Source organism: Takifugu rubripes, chromosome 19 (genome assembly GCF_901000725.2).
Source record: "Takifugu rubripes chromosome 19, fTakRub1.2, whole genome shotgun sequence".
Classification (NCBI taxonomy): Eukaryota; Metazoa; Chordata; class Actinopteri; order Tetraodontiformes; family Tetraodontidae; genus Takifugu; species Takifugu rubripes.
Window position 1 is genome coordinate 12,476,068 of NC_042303.1, and position 21,397 is coordinate 12,497,464.

At 46.0% G+C, this 21,397-nt stretch overlaps 1 protein-coding gene and 1 long non-coding RNA gene across 5 annotated transcripts; one reads left to right on the top strand and one right to left on the bottom strand.

Annotated features, from left to right (window-relative positions):
• The first annotated feature begins 502 nt into the window (after positions 1-502).
• On the top strand, positions 503-20,869 carry LOC101072804 (zinc finger E-box-binding homeobox 2-like). 4 transcript variants are annotated; one of them, XM_003973538.3, is made up of 8 exons: positions 503-741; positions 15,235-15,510; positions 16,353-16,559; positions 16,900-16,988; positions 17,271-17,382; positions 17,609-18,918; positions 19,021-19,204; positions 19,465-20,869. In XM_003973538.3, exons 1-8 carry the CDS (start codon positions 681-683, stop codon positions 20,094-20,096), a joined length of 2,871 nt encoding a protein of 956 aa, XP_003973587.1. In that variant the 5' UTR covers positions 503-680; the 3' UTR covers positions 20,097-20,869. The 4 variants fall into 4 exon arrangements, with proteins under 4 accessions (XP_003973587.1, XP_011612442.1, XP_011612441.1 ...); XM_011614140.2 differs by lacking the exon at positions 503-741 and adding an exon at positions 9,699-10,004; XM_011614139.2 differs by lacking the exon at positions 503-741 and adding an exon at positions 9,700-10,010.
• LOC115246946 (uncharacterized) lies at positions 15,404-19,682 on the bottom strand. Its single transcript, XR_003886040.1, has 3 exons — positions 19,563-19,682; positions 15,636-15,757; positions 15,404-15,539 (listed from the first exon to the last, which is right to left on the bottom strand). It is a non-coding gene; the product is annotated as an uncharacterized lncRNA (long non-coding RNA).
• Positions 20,870-21,397: the final 528 nt, after the last annotated feature.

A 21,397-nucleotide genomic window follows, 5' to 3' on the forward strand; every position in this document is an offset into this window, starting at 1 on the left:
TGCAACACAAAGGAATGTCAATGCACCACTTCCTACAGGCGTTCAGAGGTGAATGGGCCGCTAGACGGGGGTCCTCTCCGGGGTACTAGAGCGCAGGTGTGACGCGCATATTACAGTCAAGCCATAAACGACGCGGGAGGGGGGCCGCGCACATACCTGCAGTCATTAACCTGGTGGCAGGATAAAGTTATCAAGTCATCATCAAAGTTGCTCACACGAAACAGCTGTTACCCTTATCTGATCGGACCTGGTCTGATAGTGAGTTTTCTCACTAATTGGAGCACAGTTGTTAAAATTGTAAAAAGAAATGATCCAATCCGACATTTGAATAAGCTAAGATGCGTTCGGTGCAACAGCATTAAAAATGTAAAAAAGTTTTTCCCTTCGGAGGAGGAGCAAAATCGGGAAAAGTGTATCGATCAGTGATTAGGGCGCTTTGGCAAAAGGCGAGAGGGCGACGCGCGTAAACGAGTGCCAAGTGTGACCCCGAGGCCAACCTTTGCTGCTGACATCACTCCTCCTCAGCTCGGAGTCCCATCAAACACGGGAACGTCCCGCTGTGACTGAGGGCGATGCCTCATCACCATTCATTCTCCGGCAGTCACTCGGGACAAACGCGCAGACGCGCCGCGATCCTGGACAACTTTCGGCCGGTGGTTTTTTCGTCGTATTAAAGCGCGATGATGACAGAAGAAAGTCGCGGCAAGCGTAGGAAACAGGCGAACCCCCGGAGAAACCGAGGTAAGGAACCGCTGCAATTCTGCTTTTCTTATTTTATTTTGGAAGTTTGTAGGTGATGCGTGCCGATGCCGGAGCTGTGCAGACAGGATTGAACGCCCGCAGACAAACTTATCACTTGTTGCTTTTCACGGTTTTGTAAATTTCGCAACAAACGAGGATGCCAGAGATCATATTCACAACTTTGGTCAGGTTGGCATCCACGCGGATCGTTCTGCAGGCTCAACATCAAAAGTTTCCTCTAAAAATCCGCGGCCGCACTAAAGGAAATATCGTGGCCACTTTAAATGTAGCTGCAACTCACCAAAAGAGTCAACTCACCGGTGGAGCTCGGACACGCCAGCTTCAACGCCGTGTCGCCTATTTAAGCATCTTAAATGTGAACATTTTTGGTTGATTAACTGCTCTGTAATGCCCTAAACTTCTTTAGAAGATTTCTGTGTTTGGTTTTATTGTTTCATTTTACAAAAACCAAACGTGGGCCAGAGGCCTCCTCAGACTAGGATGGAAACTCTTTCAATGAGTTTTATCACTGAAACAAATGTGAATAAATCATGTTTAAGAGTTAGTCCAGGTTAAACAAATGGAGACGACGGCCTCTGGGTTGCTCAGCATTTTAAAAAAAATCAACTGTGTTCGTGGGCATGTGGAATTAATTCTGTTAGATTTATTTTCAAAATATTTTGATAATCTTACATGACATCAATAATCTTATCAAGAAGCTGAAAGCTTTATGACTTTACATCCTGATGCAGTGCTGACTGGGATGCCTGGGCATCATGTTGAATTTAAAAAGAAAAAAGGAAATCTGGGACTTTTTTCTTCATTGGTCTGATGTTTGTATGCAGATCTGAACTCAGAAACAGCAGCGCGTGCACAAACTTCTAAACATTTGTTCTTCCATCCTGCCAACGAGCGCCGAAAAGTTATGTCAGAAAGAACCCCCCCACCCCCCCTCCCCGAATCCGAACAAGCCCAAGTTTTACATGCTGGGTCTGACTCGGACGGTGACATCAAACCCTTAAAACCAAATCGGCTGAATAGTTTTAATACCGTCGGGGTGCGTGGGTCATTTCGGAGCAACCGCTGCTCCACATTCATCCACAAAGAATGGCCGAACGCCATCAGACTCCATGAACAAACAACCCATTTCCCTAAATGTAAACACAACCGTAAAGCCAATGTAAGCCACTCGGGGTTCTTCGCGTTGCTGTCAGTTTGCCCAGCTTTTGTCACCGAAAAAACCATGCGCGCGCACAAACATCGCCGGCTATTCTTAACTGACGAAAGCCACTGGGAAGCGTGCGGCGTGCTTGTTTGTCTCCGAGCTGACGCACGGCTGAACATATTTACCCCGGGGGAGCCTGCTTACTTATAGTTTCATAGTTTTGCTCTAAGTGTTTCCTCATTTTATTCCGAGAGGTGTGAAGCTCTGCAGGAGTGTCACCAGGGTGAGATCTACTCTGCCCGCCTAACAGTAACGGGTAGCTGAGTGTGCACACACACACACACACACACACACACAGTCTCACCTTCTACTGTCATATTGCAGTTTGTCGACCGACTGCACTTTGTTTCACAAATTGGCACCATCGCACCGACGTGAAAGCTGTCAGCAGAAAGCTGCACCGCTCAGAAGGTCCCGCAAGCCTGAAACAGGAAAAGATTAACATCTCTGCACGTTTTCCCTGTTAGTTCTACCAGCAAAGGTGTTTTTAAAGTGGCTGTAGTGGTAACAAAAAAACCAGAATGTGCGTCAGAATGTGCACCACAGAGTTTTCCCTCCTATATTTTTTTAGTGAAAAGGGCTGTGACAGAGTGTTGGATGTCACAGACGAGGGTCCTTTGGAGCTCCTCGGGATTTGGAATGCGCAGAGCTGCACGAGCAGGAGGTTAAATGCTGATAAAACCCGGATGAATTTGGCAGGCTGGGTTCGTTAGACAGTTTTCCCAACTGGGGAGAAAGAGGCGTAGAGTCGACAATATTTTTGCAGTCTCCCAGGCGCCTATTGATTAGGTGACTGTCTCCTCGCATAAAGCTGTCAATGCTAATCAATCAAAGCAGTGGAATTATTAGTTCTAATTCCTGTTAGACTGGAAAACCTCTCAGTTGGCAGGATGAATTTTGCCTGTTTGGATTTCCGACCTGTGCAGTGCGTGAGAGTTTGAGTTTCAAGGATTGTGAATTAATTTGCTGGTGTAACAGCCAAATGCTGCTCTCCCAAGCCAATTAAATCAAAGTTTTCTGACACCAATCAGATAGTAATAAGTGCTTAATGCACACCAAGATCGCACAAGAAAACAGGAGACGATGTGAGTGTTTTCCTCAAAGATCGCAGCCATCGCTGTTGTACAAACAACTTTACTAAGAGATCGCTTCAGGTTTTTTGAAGCCATCAAACCAACTTTAACCACTTTGTCTCCAAATTCCCCCATTAGAGGAGGCTGCTGCGTATCTCTGCAGGCTCTCCTCTGCCTTCAGACTCAGCAGGTATTCTCACCAGGCCAGGCAGCTCGGAGTCATTCAAACCCTCAATCAAGCAGATCACCCCACCCCACACACATTTGGTCCCGTGCCTCATGCCCCCTTTTTTTGGAGGGGGGGGTGGGGGGGGGTTTCATCGAATTAATGTTAAGAGTGAACTTTCTCTATGTTTCCTTCAGTCCCTCCTTCTCATTTTTCTTCTTTTTTCAAGTGCCAATTTATTTCAACTCCTTTCCCCTTTTCTTCTTTCTCCTTCATTGATTTCCAAACCCCTGTCTTTGCGTGCAGCTGGGGCCCAGCTGTGTGTCTGTGACTGCATGTGTGTGTGCATACGTGTGTGCGTGTGCGGTTGTGTGGGTTTTTTCTGGCACGGTGCTGCCACACCGAACATAGCACACTGTACACAAAGGACTGGAGCGGCAGAAAAGCGAGGGAAAAAAGAAAGAGGGGAGAACAGGGAGGGAAAAGTTTGGCAGGATAGGTGTACCCGGGCTGGGGGACGAGGGGCAGAGGCAGCCCTGACCGGCAGAGGCTCCGCAGGGACATTGCTGCGGCTCCTCCTGGGGCTACGGCTCCAGGCGTCGGAACCAGCAGATGGTGGGTGGGAGCAAAGGTGAGGAGCTCACTGAGCTGGGGGTGGGGGGTGGAGAGACGGGGACATGCTCTGAAGGGCTGGGACACAGATTTTGGGAACCACGCGCCCACAGAGTCCCAGATTTGTCCCACTCTGGTTCTCCACTATGTGTTTATGCCAAACATGCAGAGTCCTTTGATTGAGGACTTTTTCACATGTTAAATCTTTCACGGCTCGTGTGTCACCAGGGAGAAACTTTCAGAGAGCGTCCCGGCAGCTCGCTGCTCTGCTCCGCTCTCTCGCCAACACCATCATTCGATCCCAATTTTTCTTTTTCCCACTGCGATTTCCATCCCGTGCGTTGCAACAAAATAAAGCAGTGTGCTTATGTAATTCAACATTAGCAACAATAAGCAGTCAAATCTATCCTCGCTCCCTCACTGAGTCGCTCCTGCTGATGCATCAGTGTCCGGCAGCAGCATTGTGAGCACATGACCGAAGAGCGGAAATTACTTTCAAGCCTCACACCCTTTTAACTGTAATATAACGCTAATACCACACAGCTCATGAGGTGTGTGTGTGTGTGTGTGTGTGTGTGTGTGTGTGTGTAATTGTTCGTGCACATGTGCACGTCTGTAGGTGCGAAAAAACGAATAGTTATTTCTGTGGCTTCTCGCTCATTTATATTTTCAAAGGTGTTTTATCAGACGGAGACCCTCTCCAGAACTAGCAGGCCACGACGCCGCATCGGTGCCGACTCGGCTCTAAGACGTTCCACGTGCCGTCTTATTCCTGCTTTCCTTTGTCATTGCTTTGGCAAGACTTCTCACCGTTAAGTCTATTTGCGGCGCTTCCTTTTGTGCAGACGGCCTGGGTATTATGCCTTTGATTTCCTGCACATGTTTGACTGAAGAAAGAGGTTGAAAAACGATCCTCATACAGTCTCTCAGTCTCCCCCCGTCTCCCCCTGTCCCCCCGTCTCCCCAGTCTCCCCCTGTCTCCCCCTGTCCCCCCAGTCTCCCCCAGTCTCCCCATGTCTCCCCCAGTCTCCCCCGTCTCCCCAGTCTCCCCCTGTCTCCCCCTGTCCCCCCAGTCTCCCCATGTCTCCCCCAGTCTCCCCATGTCTCCCCCAGTCTCCCCCGTCTCCCCAGTCTCTCTCCACACTAGTTATAGATATGCAACCTTTTTTTTCCTTCCCCAAATCGCACCTCAAATTAAATTTTTGAATCCTGCTTCAGCTGTCATGTGTTACAAGGCCCAGATGGGTGACAGAGGGTTGGGGAGAGGCAGGACATGAGATGTGGAGAGAGAGAGAGAGAGAAGCTGGGGCCGATCTTCTCCTCTGGACCAGTTTGTGCCAGTGTTTGCCAGTGGAGGAACTGGATCACACCACCAGATAATGATAAAGTGGCAGCACGTGTGCGTTGCAGAATAGGTTCTGATGTCCTCCGAGGACAGAAAAATTCAACATTTGTTTTTTCAGTTTGTTTTTCTTTTGCCGTTTTCTTTCTTCCCTGAAAAAAACCAAAGCCCACACGTAAATGTCTTCCTCCAAGGAACCATATCTCTGGGTTTCCCCTTTCCTCTTCGCTCTCTGCTATTCCTCCCTGGCCTTTAAAATTGGCATGTCCTCGAGTCCGATTCTCACCCCTTTTTTCTCACATCCGTGCTTCCCGCCTGCACGGAGAGGAGGACAACGCAGCAGAACGGAGGAGCTGAGAGCGGCTGTTAAAAGCCTCCACAGGCATCATTTATGAAGAACAATGAAGGAGTTCTTCCTCCGACAACACACAGGGGAGCATGTTCGTGAGTGTGTCCGCTGGAATAATTCTTACCTTCTGGAAAGGTCGTGACAAATGTAAACGTAATCACTCCAGCATATCAGCAGCTCCTTTGTTCTGCTCCTCAGCCTCCGTCTCATCATTGCATCCCCGTCCAGTATGAAGATCAGACCCGTTGTTATGGTCACTCAGCAAGTCAACGGATGCAGATACTTATTTTGCTACATCAATACGTTTCAGTCAATCCTCTGTAATTTACACGGCAATTTACGATCATCAGGGTTTTGACTTTTTGCAACATAATTAAAATAAACAGTTTTGTCCAAATGTGCATGCAGGCCACCTCGTCTGACATGTAAATATGTACATGGTTATATATACATATATATATTTTAAAATGACCTTTATTAACCTTTATTTATATAGTACCCTTTAAAGGCTCAGGGTTTAAGGTGCTTCACTATTTAAATGCCAAAAGATTAATCATTGAGGAAGGTTGAGTATAAAATCGAAGGCCAGGTAGTCCTCAAAGGTTCTGTTGTGTGTGCTGCAGCTCAGAGCAATTGGCTTGTTTACGTCCATCAGCCAGGTGAGAGTCCAGCAGAATTTGGACTGGCAACAAGAAAAGCAAAGGTCGACTCCTCTTCCTTCTTGTACCTGCGATCACCTGGTACCAGCAACTTCATCTGACCTGCTCATCCCACTCTGCCCACACACACAGATAGTGCACGCACACACACACACACACACACACACACACAGATAGTGCACAGGTACCTGGAAGGGAGTGTACATTCCATCACAGAGCAAACATGCTTCACTGGTTTTAGGCCCACCTATGACGGGGTTTTTTTTTATTTTTTTTATTTATGCAGTGATCATAAATACACAATAAATACACCCTTCTCTCTGTGTGCCTGATGATTTCTCTGGCAACGTCCCACGATGGCTCATTTCTGCTTTGTCTCCAGCAGCTCCTTTTAGAGGCAGCACCGACACGTGCGGCAGTAAATCTGTTTGCTCGTTCCATCGTTCTATCTGCGCCGCATATGGACTTCCTAAAAAAGCCTTTATTGTAGTGGCTCGTGACTTTAAATTTAGCTTTTCAGGTTGGTCTTTTTTTTCACATCACCTTGAGCTCTCAGGCCTCAGACAGCAGGCAGATGTGGCGGAGATGCTGGCCGGCAGCTCGCGTTTTAAGATTGAAACAGTGTTCAGTAGCTCAGGTATGATGAGGAACAGGAGTAAAACTCCGGACATACTTTGCACTAGAAAGGAAGCGACGAAAATATAAATGTGTGAGACTTCTTATCTGTGTCATTTATCAGCACAGCAATCTCAGAGATAGCCTTATTTATCCTCCCTGAAAATATTTCACATGCTCGTTCGTCTGTGGGTATTGCAACATGGCAGCGAGGAAAGGAGCAGCGTCTTTTTAATTTTTTTTTCTCTTGGAAGGCAGCATTTGTCTGCTAACGCTGCGGCCTCGTGGAATCGGTCGTTAAAAAGGCCTAATAAGTTGGGAGGTGTTACAGGGCCCAGGTTCCATCCTCTGCTTCTCCTCCTTCCTTATCTCCTCTTTGAACCGTCTTTATCTGAACTCCTCCTCCCATCCGCATCTGCCTCTTTCCATTTTTATCCACCCCTCCCTTCTTCTCTCCCTCCATCTTCCCCTCCACACTTCCCCCAGCTCTATACGACTGCCATCAACACCCCCTCTCCCCACCCGCTGCCTTCTCCTCCTCCAGTGCGTCTCTCTTGTCCCACTGACACCACACACTGCTCCCATCCCCCGAAAACCACTTCAAACAGCCAGCACCATCAAAGCCCGCAGTCAGCCAGCCAGGCAGCCAGTTCAGCCAGCCAGCCAGCCCTTCTGCTTCGACTTAAAATTACTGTCGTCCCAGTCGCAAGGCTGCTTTCCTCTTCTGATACACATCAAAGATCCTCTTAAACTCCTGAAGTTCCCTTTTTAAATATTTCTTCTCGTTGAGTTTTTATATACATTATATCACTGGGTTTTGAGGGTTTTTTGGAACGCTCGCTCGCTCTGTAATGACATGCACACACTCTCTTGTGCAGTTCTGCTGCCTTTGCATTTTTATCCATGACTTTAATTAGTTTCTTTCTCAAGGCGTTGGTTCAGGCTTCACATGCGCAACACACATCCTCTCTGTGTGTGTCTTTCTCTCTCACTCTACCTCTCTCTGTTCCTCTTTCTCTCTCGCATGTGCACACATTTACTGTACATTAATTTCCTGGTGCCTTACCTTAACCGATTCACGCCATAACATGAAAGTTATAATATGAAATGAAAGTTTTTCACCCTAATCTGTGTGATTTTGCAAGCAAATGGAATCCAGTTTCCCACTTTGCGTAAACACAGGAATACACACACACACGCACGCACGCACGCACGCACACACACACACACACACACACACACACACACACACACACACAGAAACATGCAGACTCTCTGTTCATGTCCAGTTTAATTTATCCTGTTAAATACCATAACTTTAACTTAACCTCAGTTCATACTTAAATTTTACTTTTAATTTTAAATCTGTTCTCACAGTATAAATGAAATCCAGCATGACTGAAACCCACACAGGCCCACACAATGGCTAACGTCTTCTCCCACTAAAAAAACAATTTAGTGTGTCTTCATTCGTGTCCGACTTTATTTCTTTACACGCCAAAAAGACGAAAAAGAAAACCTAGCAAGAGGGATGAAGAAGATAGTAGATTGCAGATGTGAAGAACAACTGAGAAAGGCACAGAAAATAAAAGCAGAGTGACACATTAGAAAGGCATCTCTTCTACAGTGTGTTTCAAAAGCATGGAGGTCACATGTGGTCGTCCATCAGTGGAGTTGGAGCGTGCAATACTCGCGTGTGCCACCGGAGGGCGCCCCATGACGTATTTTACCCATACAGGAACTTCCTGCCAAGTCTCACCCTGCGCCATCATAAATCAGAGGTTATTCTGATATATTGTTATTACAACCAATAATTTCCAATTTTACCGTGAGAGTTTAAGAGCAGCAGTTTGATGTTTTCTTTTTCTGACTATCAGGACAGAAAATGCCTTTAGTGGCAGGATTGAAGCTGTAAGAGCTGTCACAGCAGTAAATTGATGTTGCTGTGACTGTATAATGAATACCTTCACTCGGCTCAGATCTTTTATAACGTGGGTTCCTCGGAATTCTTCTATCTTGTGTTTCAAATTAGCTGTGTGTGGTTGTATGAAGACATTTTGGGCTTTAATGCCCCGCATTGTCTTCTCAAGGAGACCACATCTTGCAAAACACCTCTAACAGATCTTATAGGGATACCAGGCATATTTGTTTCACCCTCACAACAAATCTCCTGTGGCAAGTAAATGAAAGTTCTAAGTTGAGTTGAATTAACCATATCCCACATAGAAGTTTTATTTAGCATTAGCCCCCATAAAAAAAGAAAATCTATTAAAATAAAAACACTTCAGAACCTCTGCTGTGACAGAGAAAGTTTAATATTCAAAAGGAGCCTCTATTGTGTGGTTTCTTGCGCCGACGTAAGAAATAAAGAACCACATCAGAAAGCTGGAACGGCCCTTGAGCATTTTCATGTGTAAAGAAAAAGAGGGAAAACAAATTTGGAGGGGGGAGACGGGAGTATTTATAGAGTGGTGTGAGAGTCTTTGCAATGACAGGAGCCTAATGAAGTGCAGTTTTGGGTTTTGATTCACAGTGTGGTGAGTGTGTGGGTCTTTCCGCGACCGTGGCGGCATTCCAGAGCTGATCCCTCGCTACACGGCAAATCGGCGCGGGCCGCAGGAAGGAGGTGGAGGGCCGACCTCAAACGATTCCTCCGCAAACTAGCAAAGCCTTGTCATCGGCATCAGCCCCGTTTTCTCGGAGGCGATGAGACCTGAAGGAACACCAAGAAATGAAAAAATTAGTTCCGTATAGAAATATTTGCACAGCCACCACAGCAGATTAAAAAAAGTCACCCAGCATGTTGCCGCTGTTGATAAAAGATGGATAAAGTTTGTATGATTCTTCCAGTTTGTAGCAAGAATAGGGTAATTTGAAATGTCTTACACATAAACACTGAAACGCTCTCACACTTTAGAGAAAAAGAAGAAACAGGGAAGTTCAGAATGATGACAGGCGTTTTTCTTTCCTTCTGTTTAACTTTAAGGTCAGTGGAACTTGTATGTTCGTGAGTTTACTTGATGAATAATGAGGAAGTGAGAAAGAATTAATAAATGACATGGCAGGGTGTAAGTCTCATACAGAAACAACTTAAAATCTAACAGCATAGATGCCACCGATTAGTGATCAAGTCCTACAATGCCTAACCAGCATTTTTTATTATTTTGCTTTAATGTGGTGATAATTTGATGCGAAGAAGGAAGGCATCATGCTGCTTTGGAGGTAGAGGTAAACCAAGTTTTCTTTGTTTTTATGACTAAAGCTACTGTGATGGTCTACAGCACAGGTAGATGTGGATGCAAGCATGTGAGCAGCAGCAGGAAACCACCGAAAAAAAGAACCACAGAGGCTTTTTTTCACACCTAGTCTCCCACCCTCTCACTTCTACTGCGCGGAGAAAAACCCGATTAGCGCAAATTTCTGGTGTTATGCAGGAATTTCAGGTGCATTTTTAAGCCATTTATGGCTACATATGGGGCAACCATATTTCATTTCTAATTTGAGACATCTGTTTTAACCATATGTGAGTATGGGCGTGCGTGCATGTGTGTATTTGCCTGTGTGTCCCTGCAGTGGAGTGGCTCGCATTTGGTGTCACTTACATGGCATTTATGTCTCCTGGAACTAGTGTGGTGTGATTACCAATGTAGTTTTCGGGCCCATTTCCTGTTTGTCTTTGCTGTCACTTCACCAGTTTTCTTCCTTTCTCTTAAATAAGCTTCTTGGTTGTTTGTCCTGTCCTCTACTTCATTCTGGACAAAACCCACATAAATCTCTTAAATTCTGACTTCCAAAGGAAAATAATCACTTATGGGAGAAGGTAAGACTCATTAATTTATAAGGCTTACTGCTCTTTCTTTTTTGAGTTTTCTGCGTTTTTTTAAGTGTAACCTTAACCACACCATCTAACAGATGTGGTATATTGTTTGGCTCAGTGGCGCGCCATGTTGATAGAAAATAACAGCTCGGCGCTGCTGGCCTGAGTCGATGTTCAGACGCCCGGGCCTGTTTCTCAGCATCTCGGTGTGTGTGTGTTTGATTTGATTCGCTGATGCTCCTGTGAAATCGTAGCGCGAGCCCCTGCTGCACGTGAGTAATGACAGTCGCTCCAGTGCACAGCCCCACCGAAACTGCAACTCGCTGACAAATCAGCACTGCAAGCGACATTTAGCGATGACCTCGGTGGTGTTTAACTCCCGAGCTGCCTCAGGACACTTGTGTTTCTGCATCCACGTGGGCTCGAATTGAGTCATTTTGAAAAGCCTCACGCTGCAAAAGTGAAATACTCAGACGCCGAGTGGGGCTGTGCCCGCCGCCGCTGCCACGCTTTTATCCTCGCAGGGGCCTTTATCAATACGCAGAAATTGACTTGATGTTTATTTGTTGACCTGATTGGTCTGTGTGCCTCGGCGGCGTATGATGTGCAGATGTTGGCCTTCTGCTTCGCATTCTCCTAATGAGCACGACTCAAAGGCACAGAGCTGTAACTGTTTTCTATCTCATACTTCAGATATTCACATGCTCTTTCTGTCCCCCCTACGCCCCTAAAACACACACACGCGCACACACACAGCTATTGTCATATATTCTTTTGGTGCTCATGATACCAATTGTGTTCCTTTCATGTGTGGGGGGGGGGGATTTTCCCTCTGCAGCGTGTACTGTTGCTGGAGGATTTGTGTCAGAGACAGTTTTATGCTCTCGCTCTCGCTCTCCGTCTCTCTCTTACTTTTCCCCTCCCTAATTGCTCCAGCCTTTGTCTTTGCGTGCCCCCTCTCCAGCTACCGCCCCCGCCTCGCTTTGCACCGCGTCCGTCATGCTACGCCGTTGCCGCGCATCAGTCACACTCTACATTCGTCAACAGCCCGTTCCGCCACGAGAATGCTGTCACACACCGCGCCACACATCTAAGCGTTGCTTCCATCACACCAGCGTGACCTTTAGAAACCTCACTGCATTCACTCGTTCTGGCTTCCATTTTCTGATCAGTGTTATCAGACAAGAACAAGTTCGCACCTCCTCTCCTTTAGCCTCGGAAATGCCATAAAAGTAGAGCATCACATGAGCAACAAGCAGTTCAAATATTAAATATTTAAATTGACTTTCAAATGGAGAAAAGATATCCTATCAGCCATTATGACATCATGTGTTGGACGCTTGATCAGGAAAAACCTGATTTGTGTGTGGTCATCGCTGTCAGCTCAAATCCAACTGGGCTAAAGTTAGAAGGAAGCCTCACCCTGAGAGAGACTGCAGCTAAGATGAAGGGGATCAGGTGGGAGGTGTTTCTTCTTCGTTGCGGTCCTCTTCTGACTCATCGTGTGAATGTCATTCAGCAGCCAGCGCAGTCAGAGTTCTGTAGAACTGGCATGTGTACGTGGAGACAGGCCACCGCTGCAGACATGAGCGTGCCGGGCCGATGAATATGGACGCTCCGGGTCTCTCATAGGTACCGTAAAACTAGAACACACACATCTTCCTATACATGACTTTTATTGTTTCCTGTGTGTGTTTCTCTTTGTGTGCGCGCGTGTGTGTGTGTGTGTGTGTGTGTGTGTGTGCGCTGCTTTTCAGTGTTTCCTTATATTTAAAAAGTGTGAAATATTTACCTAAAGCACATTTGACATGCTGGTTTTGGTCATGATGTATTTTATTGCCAAATATGGCGGATGAAAGCGGTCTCACGCAAAACACTGTAGTCTTCCTTGTTTTGACTGTTGTGTGTCATGGAACATTATTCCCCCTTAAAGAGCTCAATTATTCTGGATCATCATAAAACAAGCTATCAAAGAAAAGAACAAAACATCAGGGCAAATACATGTAAGTGTGTGTTGGTTTGGAGGCAGACGCTTTTTTTTGTTGTCGTCGACACAAGTGTAACATTTTCACTGAATCTTTTGGCTCTGATTCTGTTTGCTTTCTTACTATCTGTTTGAAGGAAGGTTTCAGGTTTAAAAAGAGGTTATTTTAAAAATCAATAAATAAAAGGCAGGGCTACTATTTCTATTTCGCAGTTGGTATGTTCGTATATGGTTCACCGCTTGTGTGGCGTCGCTATTGATTTTAATGTAGCTTAAATTGTAGAATTAATCGGAATAATCAAATTTATGCCGCATGGAAAACTGAGCTAGGCCTTGTTTGTTTCCGTTTAAAACCAACAGAAACAAACAAGGTAATTTCTAGTTAATTACTGCGTGTTTGCCATCCAGCCACATAATTACTGAGTTGTTACCGGATCACATGTGCGCATCATAAAATAAACTGCAGCCCTCCGTGTCACCGACTCGGATGCCCTCTGGGACCGAATTAAACGCCCAGACGACCCTGGCAGCCATGAGAGCCGAGATGATTGACACCTTTTTTAAAAATTGAATGTAATGTATAGTGGCTTTGGTGTGGGTTCACATTTTAATGTGGCTGTGGAAAAGAAATAAATCAGCGTTTCCATATGATGCGCATATGTGCTGAACTTATTCAAGCGCCCGTCTCTGTCTGGGAAAAATGACTGTGTAAATAATATTGCTCGTTGGCCTCGGGTATCAAATGGCTCGCATCCTGTTCCACTGTCAGTTATGGGGGGTGGGAGAGAGGGGGGGCATCAGACTGAAGCTAGAGCTGAACGTAGCACCGCTGTCACACCTACAGACACGTCGGGCAGAAAGACAGACCCATCAGCATCGCCGAACATGATGCAGCACGGCTTGGTTCTCTCTCTGGATATGAGTCACGGTCTTCCCACGTGCACGCTGTGCAGATGATACCAGTCGCCTCAGTTCTGTGGTGCTGTGTGCGTTGTTTTGCGCTCTTGTTTTACAGTCCACGACTTTATCACCTCCATCGTTCATCGTTGTAGCTCCTCCGCTCCAGCATCAGAGAACCTAAGTGAAGAACGCAGTTGTACTGATAAAATAAAGGAATCGTAGGACTGAGAGTCCATTCCGGGACCGCTCTCACAGCAGGTTTATGAAACTTTATTCAAAGCAGGCCAAGAGCGCGGTTTGTTTTTTGTTTTGTTTTTTGCTCCAGGGTTCAAGGGTCAACCCCGTTGTTTAACTGCATCGCGGTTCACGTCCAATGACCAATTTCTCTCCCCGCTCATGGAAGTCGGCCACCCACAGGTACCAGAGCAGGTCGGCGCGCAGCAGCCTGCTCGGCCCGTCTCTGGTGAATCAGCGCATTTTATTTTTATGGGGGTGTAATGAAACCGAGGCTACTGATACAGTCAGATACAGATTTAGGCCTATTTGTTAGGTGTGTGTCAGCACTGTGGGCAACGCTGTCCTTCCATTTGCCCTTTTCACTAACAGAGGAAGAGTGTGTGTTATCTGTGTGTGGGCTAATGGCTCAGACGAGGTGGAACAAGTGCTAAAACATTTTGCATTTCTTATATCTTAACATCAATCTAAACAATCCAAAAAAGACAACAACCTCGGTGACTGGAAACTGATTTGAGAAACACATTCTTGGATTTTTGTGTTCCAATTTGAAATGTGAAACCTGAATTTTGGTGAAGAGACGATGAAGAATCAGGAGGGGGTTGCACTTCGACCTTTATCAGAGAGTCAAGAGGAGTTTTCCCTCCGCGTGTTGGAGAAATGTTTGGCTGCTTCTGCTTTTCCTCCAGAGATGTGAACAAAGAGCGTGTTTGTCCTTTTAAACGGTCCTTAGTTGGTTGTGATTAGATATTGCCAATCACCAAGAGGGAAATTGAGAGGCTTCAAGAAAAGCTTTGGAAATCAGAGCCTACAGATGAAATCCTCAGCATGTGTTTGTGATTGTCATTTATTGTCTTTGCCATGGGAAAAAAGAAACGCGCCTCTCTTTGTTTAGCTCCAGCCTGGGCATAAAGGATAGGCTTTAATTGCAATATGTTATTTATTTTTCCTCTCACTGATGCTAGATTATATATTCTATAGTGCACATGGGTTAAAAGCAGACCTTTCTGATCTGTTCCTTGAGCTTAGATACACCTACAGACAGCTTTACAGGAAAATTCTGGCCTCGGGAATGTTGTAATTCACAGCAACATATAGAACAATGTACAAAATAAGACATTTTTGCTTGTACCGCCGCTTCGTTGTTTTTTTTACTGCCAGTGTTCTCAAAATGAAAGCCACATTTCCACTTTTCACAAATGCCTACCGAGGACGACGTACTTTTGGGATTTGAACTTTCATGCTGATGATTTATTTCCAGTTGCAGACATATATGTTGCATGTTACGTCTGCTTGTATCAATAAAAATCCACACAAAACCATAAAAATACGGCGCGAGGAAGAACACATTGAAGACATTCACATGTAGAGGACTCACAACCACAGGAAGCAAAGTGAAAATCAGTCACGAAACGGTGCCATATTTGTTGTCTGTATATTACATTTGAATATACTGCAATAGGTGAAAGATATTGCCTTCAAACGTGTCTTCACCTCCTTAATAAATCTCTTTCCAGTTGACGCTGCTCAAGCAAGCTCACTGGGATCTGAGGGGGAGGATGAGGCTGGTCTGTGGAGCCTGGAGCTCCAGGATTGCCCGGAGAGCCTGGACAAGACGAGCTTGACACCCAGTGAGGGTACAGAGGAGCCCAGCAGCCCCACACGCTCCATGCAGCCGCTCAGCCCAGGCCACAGGAGCTACTGGGGACAGGCAGAACCGGAGGCATCGGAGGACTCCGCCACCCCATCTGCCACCGACAGGGAAGGAGACCAGGAACCAGCGAGGATGTACTGTAGGTTGATCCCAAATTCCCGATGCGATCTGTTAGAAAGATCAGCCAGCAAGGCAGCAAAGCAACACAAAATATGAGACAGCTGTGTGTCACAACTTTACTGTTTCTATTGCCTGATGCAACACCTCTCTGGTTTCAGGATGCTTCTAGAAACACCTTCATATCAGCTCCTCCTGAAAGCATGCCTTCTCTGCAAGCTGTTCCTTTTTTTCCTGTTCTTCACTCTTCTCTTTGAAAAGACGCCCTTCTGAAAGCATGACAAAAGAAGTCATCCCACACAATGTCACAATATTTCCATACATCAAAGAGGTGACGTTACGGTACTGAAATCAGCGCTGCGCGACGCAAGACTTTCCCTTTTATTTAAGAGAGATCAAAGGCTGGCGCCCCTTGCCTACTAACAATCACTTAGCTCCCTCGCCTCGTGTGTTCTGGCCTTCCCTGACGAAGGCCGGCGCTCTTTTTACAACCCTCGGCCGCACAGGCTCTTTCCTTCAGCACGTTTTTTTTTTTTAAAGCTTTAAATATGCCAACATCTGCAAACATTTGAAAAATCCTTCTCAAAGTGGAGCTGAGTGACTTGATTTGCGATAAGAGGCGCAGTTTCTTCTCCTCCGAGGCTTCGCCTGCTCGACAGCGCGCACGTTACAAAGAATATTCGCTTCACATCTTGTCAACAGCTTCCCTGATCATGTTGTTTCATCTGTCAGTCTCCAGGTTCACCAGTGAGTTCTGTATGATCTGGATTTACGTCTCACCCTCCATTCCCACTCGTGCACACCCACATTACTACTCACATTATTACATATATGATGTCATGTTTCCACCATCTCTTTGCCCAGGTAAGAGCTCAGATTCCCAGAACGCCTTGGAGGACCTGGCCCACTATGAATTTCTGGCCCATCTAAGAAAGGCAGCTACCTCAGTCAGCCACTTGGACCATCTCAACCACAACGGTACAGCCGGGTACCACCCGGGGAGTACCGCCGATGACCTGCCACCAGCTATCTGGTCACCAGGAGCTCAGCATCACTCACCAGAAGAAACAGGTCAGGTGACTGTTAGAATAAAACACACAATAAATGTAATTTATTCATTATTTAGCAACTATGGTACATCAATGCTACTGACCACTTGTTCTGCTCATCACATTTTGTGTGAAATGTCTTTAAGGGCCTAGGAAATCAGATTGCTAAGACCTGTATGTCTGAAAATGTAACCTCTGTGTCAAATCAGTGTGTTTGTATTTAGTTACAAAATAGAAGAACAATAAAATGTATTTTCTGTTTAATGAGGAAGAGAGAAGGCAGTGGTGTTTTATTACATGTCTGGAGAGCATCTTAACATGCATGTGTGTTCTATTTATGACAATTTCTCCCTGGAATCCAGATGGGGTCACAAACAAACAGGCCTGTCCGTTCTGCCACAGGACGTACCTGCCGGGGGCCGCGTTCAGGGACCACATCAAGTACTGTCAGGTGAGGGACCACACGACCCCCTCCCTCCATATAGGACCCACTGTCAGGGTACCAGGGTGGGAAGCGGCGCTGCGTCTTACCTCATCTTAACAAAATTCAACAACAAACCAATTAAATGGAAACACGCACACAGCACATATCAGCCTGCATATTACGACCAGTCCTTTAACCGATCAAAGCAGAGAGGCTGTGTCAGCTGATCAAACTGGAAACCCTGCTTTAAACTTGCCCTCGGGAATGTTGTGTGTATAATAAATCACAAAAAGAATCTCATTTTCCCAGAGTGCCGTTGCCTTGGATCAATCCATGGAGACCAGGAAGTTCAAATGTCTGCAGTGTGGGAAGGCCTTCAAGTACAAACACCACCTCAAAGAGCATCTCCGTATCCACAGCGGTGAGACAAAATGACATCAAAACAGTTACCCATCAATTTGCTATCGCTTCCTTAACTGCAACCTTTACTTAACCTGTGGTACTGAAATTATACCCAATCGCATGTAATGACACGTTTCGATAATTTACAGCCGTATAATACTTACTAATGTGAGGAGCTCACACCCAAGCTGACCCTGTGTTCACCTTCTTTTTGAGGAATCCTCTCTGCGTGTCGCCCCCTTTAGGTGAGAAACCATACGAGTGCTCCAACTGCAAGAAACGGTTCTCCCACTCCGGCTCCTACAGCTCACACCTGAGCAGCAAGAAGTGCCTGACTGGCGGAGGGAACACAGGAGGGGCCAGCAGTGTGTTTAACGGACACAGTCAAAGCTCCTACCAACACTTCTTTCCAAAATCTCCCTCCGCAGTCAACCAAAGAAACAATATCGACAACAATCCAGTCATGGATTCAGAGAACAATAACAATGGCAGGCCTTTGGTTCGAGTACTTGATGGACCTGTGAAGCTTTCACCCCAGGACCCCCACCGCCACTCGTTAGGCATCCCTAAGACTTCAGATTTGGCACACATTTGGGACCCCTTGGCACAGCTCTCTATGCATGCTGGAATAAACGGCACTACCTTGCTGCCTTATGTGATGCTGCAAGAGATGCTTCACAGAGAGGTGAAGAGAGATGAGAAGCTTGAGCGGGATGGAGGCGCAATGGAAGAAAGAAAGACCATTTACAATGGAAGGGGGCTGGACAAGAGCCGGGTGTCACCTGACAGAAGAGGTGCGGTGACCTCAGGAGAGACGGGGGTGATGTGCCGCTGGTGTTCGCAGCTCTTCCCAAATGCCGTTGTGCTCCTCCAGCACGAGCGCTACCTCTGTAAAATGAACCGGGAGGCAGCAGAGGTGCCCGATCATCCAGCTTTACTGCTCTCCAGAGCAGATGTCAGAATGGAGAACAGAAAGCCACCTGAACTGACCCGCAGCCTTCCTGGAAGCAACTCACCATTAAAGAAGCTCGGCTGGCCATCTCCCCAGCCACGACAAGCTAACCAGTCACACCAAGACAAGGGAAGCCCGGATCAACGAATCAACTGTTCGGAGCAGCCGTCACCTGGAGGAAGAAGGAGAGTTCCCTCTTCAGAACAGGGGTCCCCTCAGACCGGCAGCCCCTGGTCACAGAACGAACCTCTGGACCTCTCTCTGCCCAAACAACACTCAGACCAAGAGGAGAAAAGCCAAATTGGGAATGGCAACAAAGAGAGAAGAGAGCTCAAGAGGCCAAGTCCCACAGCGCTCCTGCCCATCCACAACCACTCGGTCTACAGCGGGGCTGGCGCTCCAGTCTTTCCAGGTTCTATATACAACGGATTTCCACTCTTCAGCCAGTCGGGTTTGGGACTTTCTAGTCACGATGGAATCACAGCCATGCCGTTCAGTCCATCAGCTCATGGACAGGGCTTTCTACCTCCCATGGCTTACCTGATGGAGTCAGAGGCAGAGGCAGCATACAGCAGGATCCATCAGGATAGGCAAGCGTTCATGGTGAGTAAAGGCATCAAACCCAGCCAAAAGTAACAGTTAGGACTACAACAGAGCAGGAACGCTCCAGCACACTGATAAACCCAGTCCCTGTTGTTTCTGTAGGGTGAGGTGTTGAGCCGAGGAGCCGTGGACTACCTGTCTCTAATGGACGAAGGGCTAGATGGAGACGGAGGTCCAGGAAGGAAGCGGCTGAAGAAAACAGACGAGGGGCTTTACGCTTGCGACATATGTGAAAAAACCTTTCAGAAAAGCAGCTCTCTGCTCCGACACAAATACGAGCACACAGGTTCGAACCTTTGCTCATTACAGACAGAAAATTATGTAGAATAAAGAGGTTTAGGGTACCACTTTGGTCTTATCACATGTTGTAAATGTTCATATGGAGTCTCTGCAGCAGATGTTAACGTAATGGGAAAATTAAGCATTTTTAAAAAAATAAATCTAAAGCGTACACCAAGTTTAACTACTGCTGAAGTCCTTAATATTTCTGTGCACACCCTTATTGGGTCTGTTTAATTCCCTTTAATTCCCTTGTTTTCAATACAGGCAAGCGCCCCCACGAGTGCAAGATCTGCAACAAGGCCTTTAAACATAAGCACCATCTGATCGAGCACAGCCGGCTGCACTCTGGGGAGAAGCCTTACCAATGTGACAAGTGCGGCAAACGATTCTCCCACTCCGGCTCCTACTCCCAGCACATGAACCACCGCTACGCCTACTGCAGCAAGGACCTGGACCCAGAGCAGGAGCACGAGGAGTTGCCCTTCAGCACAGGCCCAGGAGGCCTCCTGAGGAACCCCCTCACCGACACCATCCCTCATTCCTCGGAGGACACGCACACCCTAAACTCCTTCCTCAGTGATTCCAGCCTGGACGGAGCTACCGAAGCACTGAAGGAGGAGGAGGAAGGGGAATATAAGGAGGGAGGGGTCAGCGATGGTCAAGTGGAGGAGGCACTGGGTCCAGTAAAGGAACTGGGAGGACGGCACGTCCAAGAGCCCCCGTCAGGAGGAAACCAATCAGTAAATGAGAGAAACAGTTACAATGAAGGACAGTGCGTGGACGATGAAAAGAGAGATTTCTCAGACCGAGAGACTGAGGAGCAACTAGGAGAAGTGGACAAAAGTAAAATGAGTCTGGGTCCAAGCGATTTAACCAGAAATAAAATGTACAGATGAGCCAGGACAATGCAGACAAACACACATATATATATGTTTTTCTCATTACATTTTTTTTTTCAACTCATAAAAAAGCACAGATTTGCCAAAAAAATCCACCCAGCCTTAAAGAGGAAACAGCCATACAATGAGGTTCATTTTTAATCCTTCAAAACCATTTTTACAGATAAATAATTTGCAATGTCTTTCATATTGCAGGAACTCTACAGCTATGCTTGCTGCTATAGCCGACACGGAGGCCTTTGCATTTTTACAGTCACCAGAATTCACTTTATTCTCTTAAAATTCAAAAACTTAATAATACAAAAAAAACAAAATAATAAAAATCTACTTTAAAAAAAATCAACAAAGAAACCTTCCTGTAACACTTCAGGGTAAAATTCTACAGATTTAACAATCGTGATTTAACCGCCACTATATTTCACTGTACAGTTTGAGTGAGTTTTATGTCCATGACAGGAAAGAAAAGCAACATTTTGAATACACACACACGCAGCTATTCTTCTCTACCATTTTTGTATTATTATTATTCATACTGTGAAATCACAAGGTTTCTTTTAGAGCAGTTTAGAGAGGAAGTAGTAAAAAGAGGAAGAACTGGGAGGTGGTTGCATATTTATTTCTTAAAAAACCTGTGGGCTGCACCTTTTTTCCACTTACTCTTGTCATTTCTGCATTTCTGGCAGGTTTGCAAGGAGCCAAAGATCGAGGCGTTAGTCCTAAGCTCGCACTGTCCACCTGTTTGTGCCATTACACAAGCGTTAAAAAAGCCACTGAACGTCTGATGGTTATTTTCCCACTATGTGCACATCTGCCACATCTGTTGAGGATCGCGCCAGAGTGTCGGCTTCCCTTTTTTTGATGTCTGAAGCACCTAAGATGACCTGGAGACAGGCAGCCTGGGTACAGTGAGATATAATGGTGGCTCCAGAAGTGTGACTAAGCTTGGAGCATTCGTGCATATCAGCGTGCACCAAAGGTACTTCTTGGGTGTGTAGTCAGCGCCTACATGCATATGTGGCATGCTAATTGCCTCTCAATAGTGTGTTGAAAAGTGTGTTTTTTTAAAAAGGGAATCTTTTTTGTCAGATGTTGACTTAAAAAAACATTTTTTTTACTGGTGTCTTACTATGCAACTTGTAACAAGCTTTGCGTGTTTTTTTTTTTGCATGTCTGTGGATTTTTTTTTTTAATTAAACTGTACATATGCGACACCTTGTATGTTACTGTTATTTTCCCTCAAACTAAAAAATTCAAATATTTCTCAGTTTTGTCTGTTCTCTCTGATCTAATCTAAGTGT

Bases quoted from the DNA above. Each gene is read 5' to 3' on its own strand.
- LOC101072804 (XM_003973538.3), top strand. From the start codon at position 681: ATGATGACAGAAGAAAGTCGCGGCAAGCGTAGGAAACAGGCGAACCCC. The intron at 742-15,234 runs GTAAGGAACCGC...ATCTCTTTCCAG, and splicing joins GAACCCCCGGAGAAACCGAG to TTGACGCTGCTCAAGCAAGC. The intron at 19,205-19,464 runs GTTCGAACCTTT...TTTTCAATACAG, and splicing joins ACACAAATACGAGCACACAG to GCAAGCGCCCCCACGAGTGC.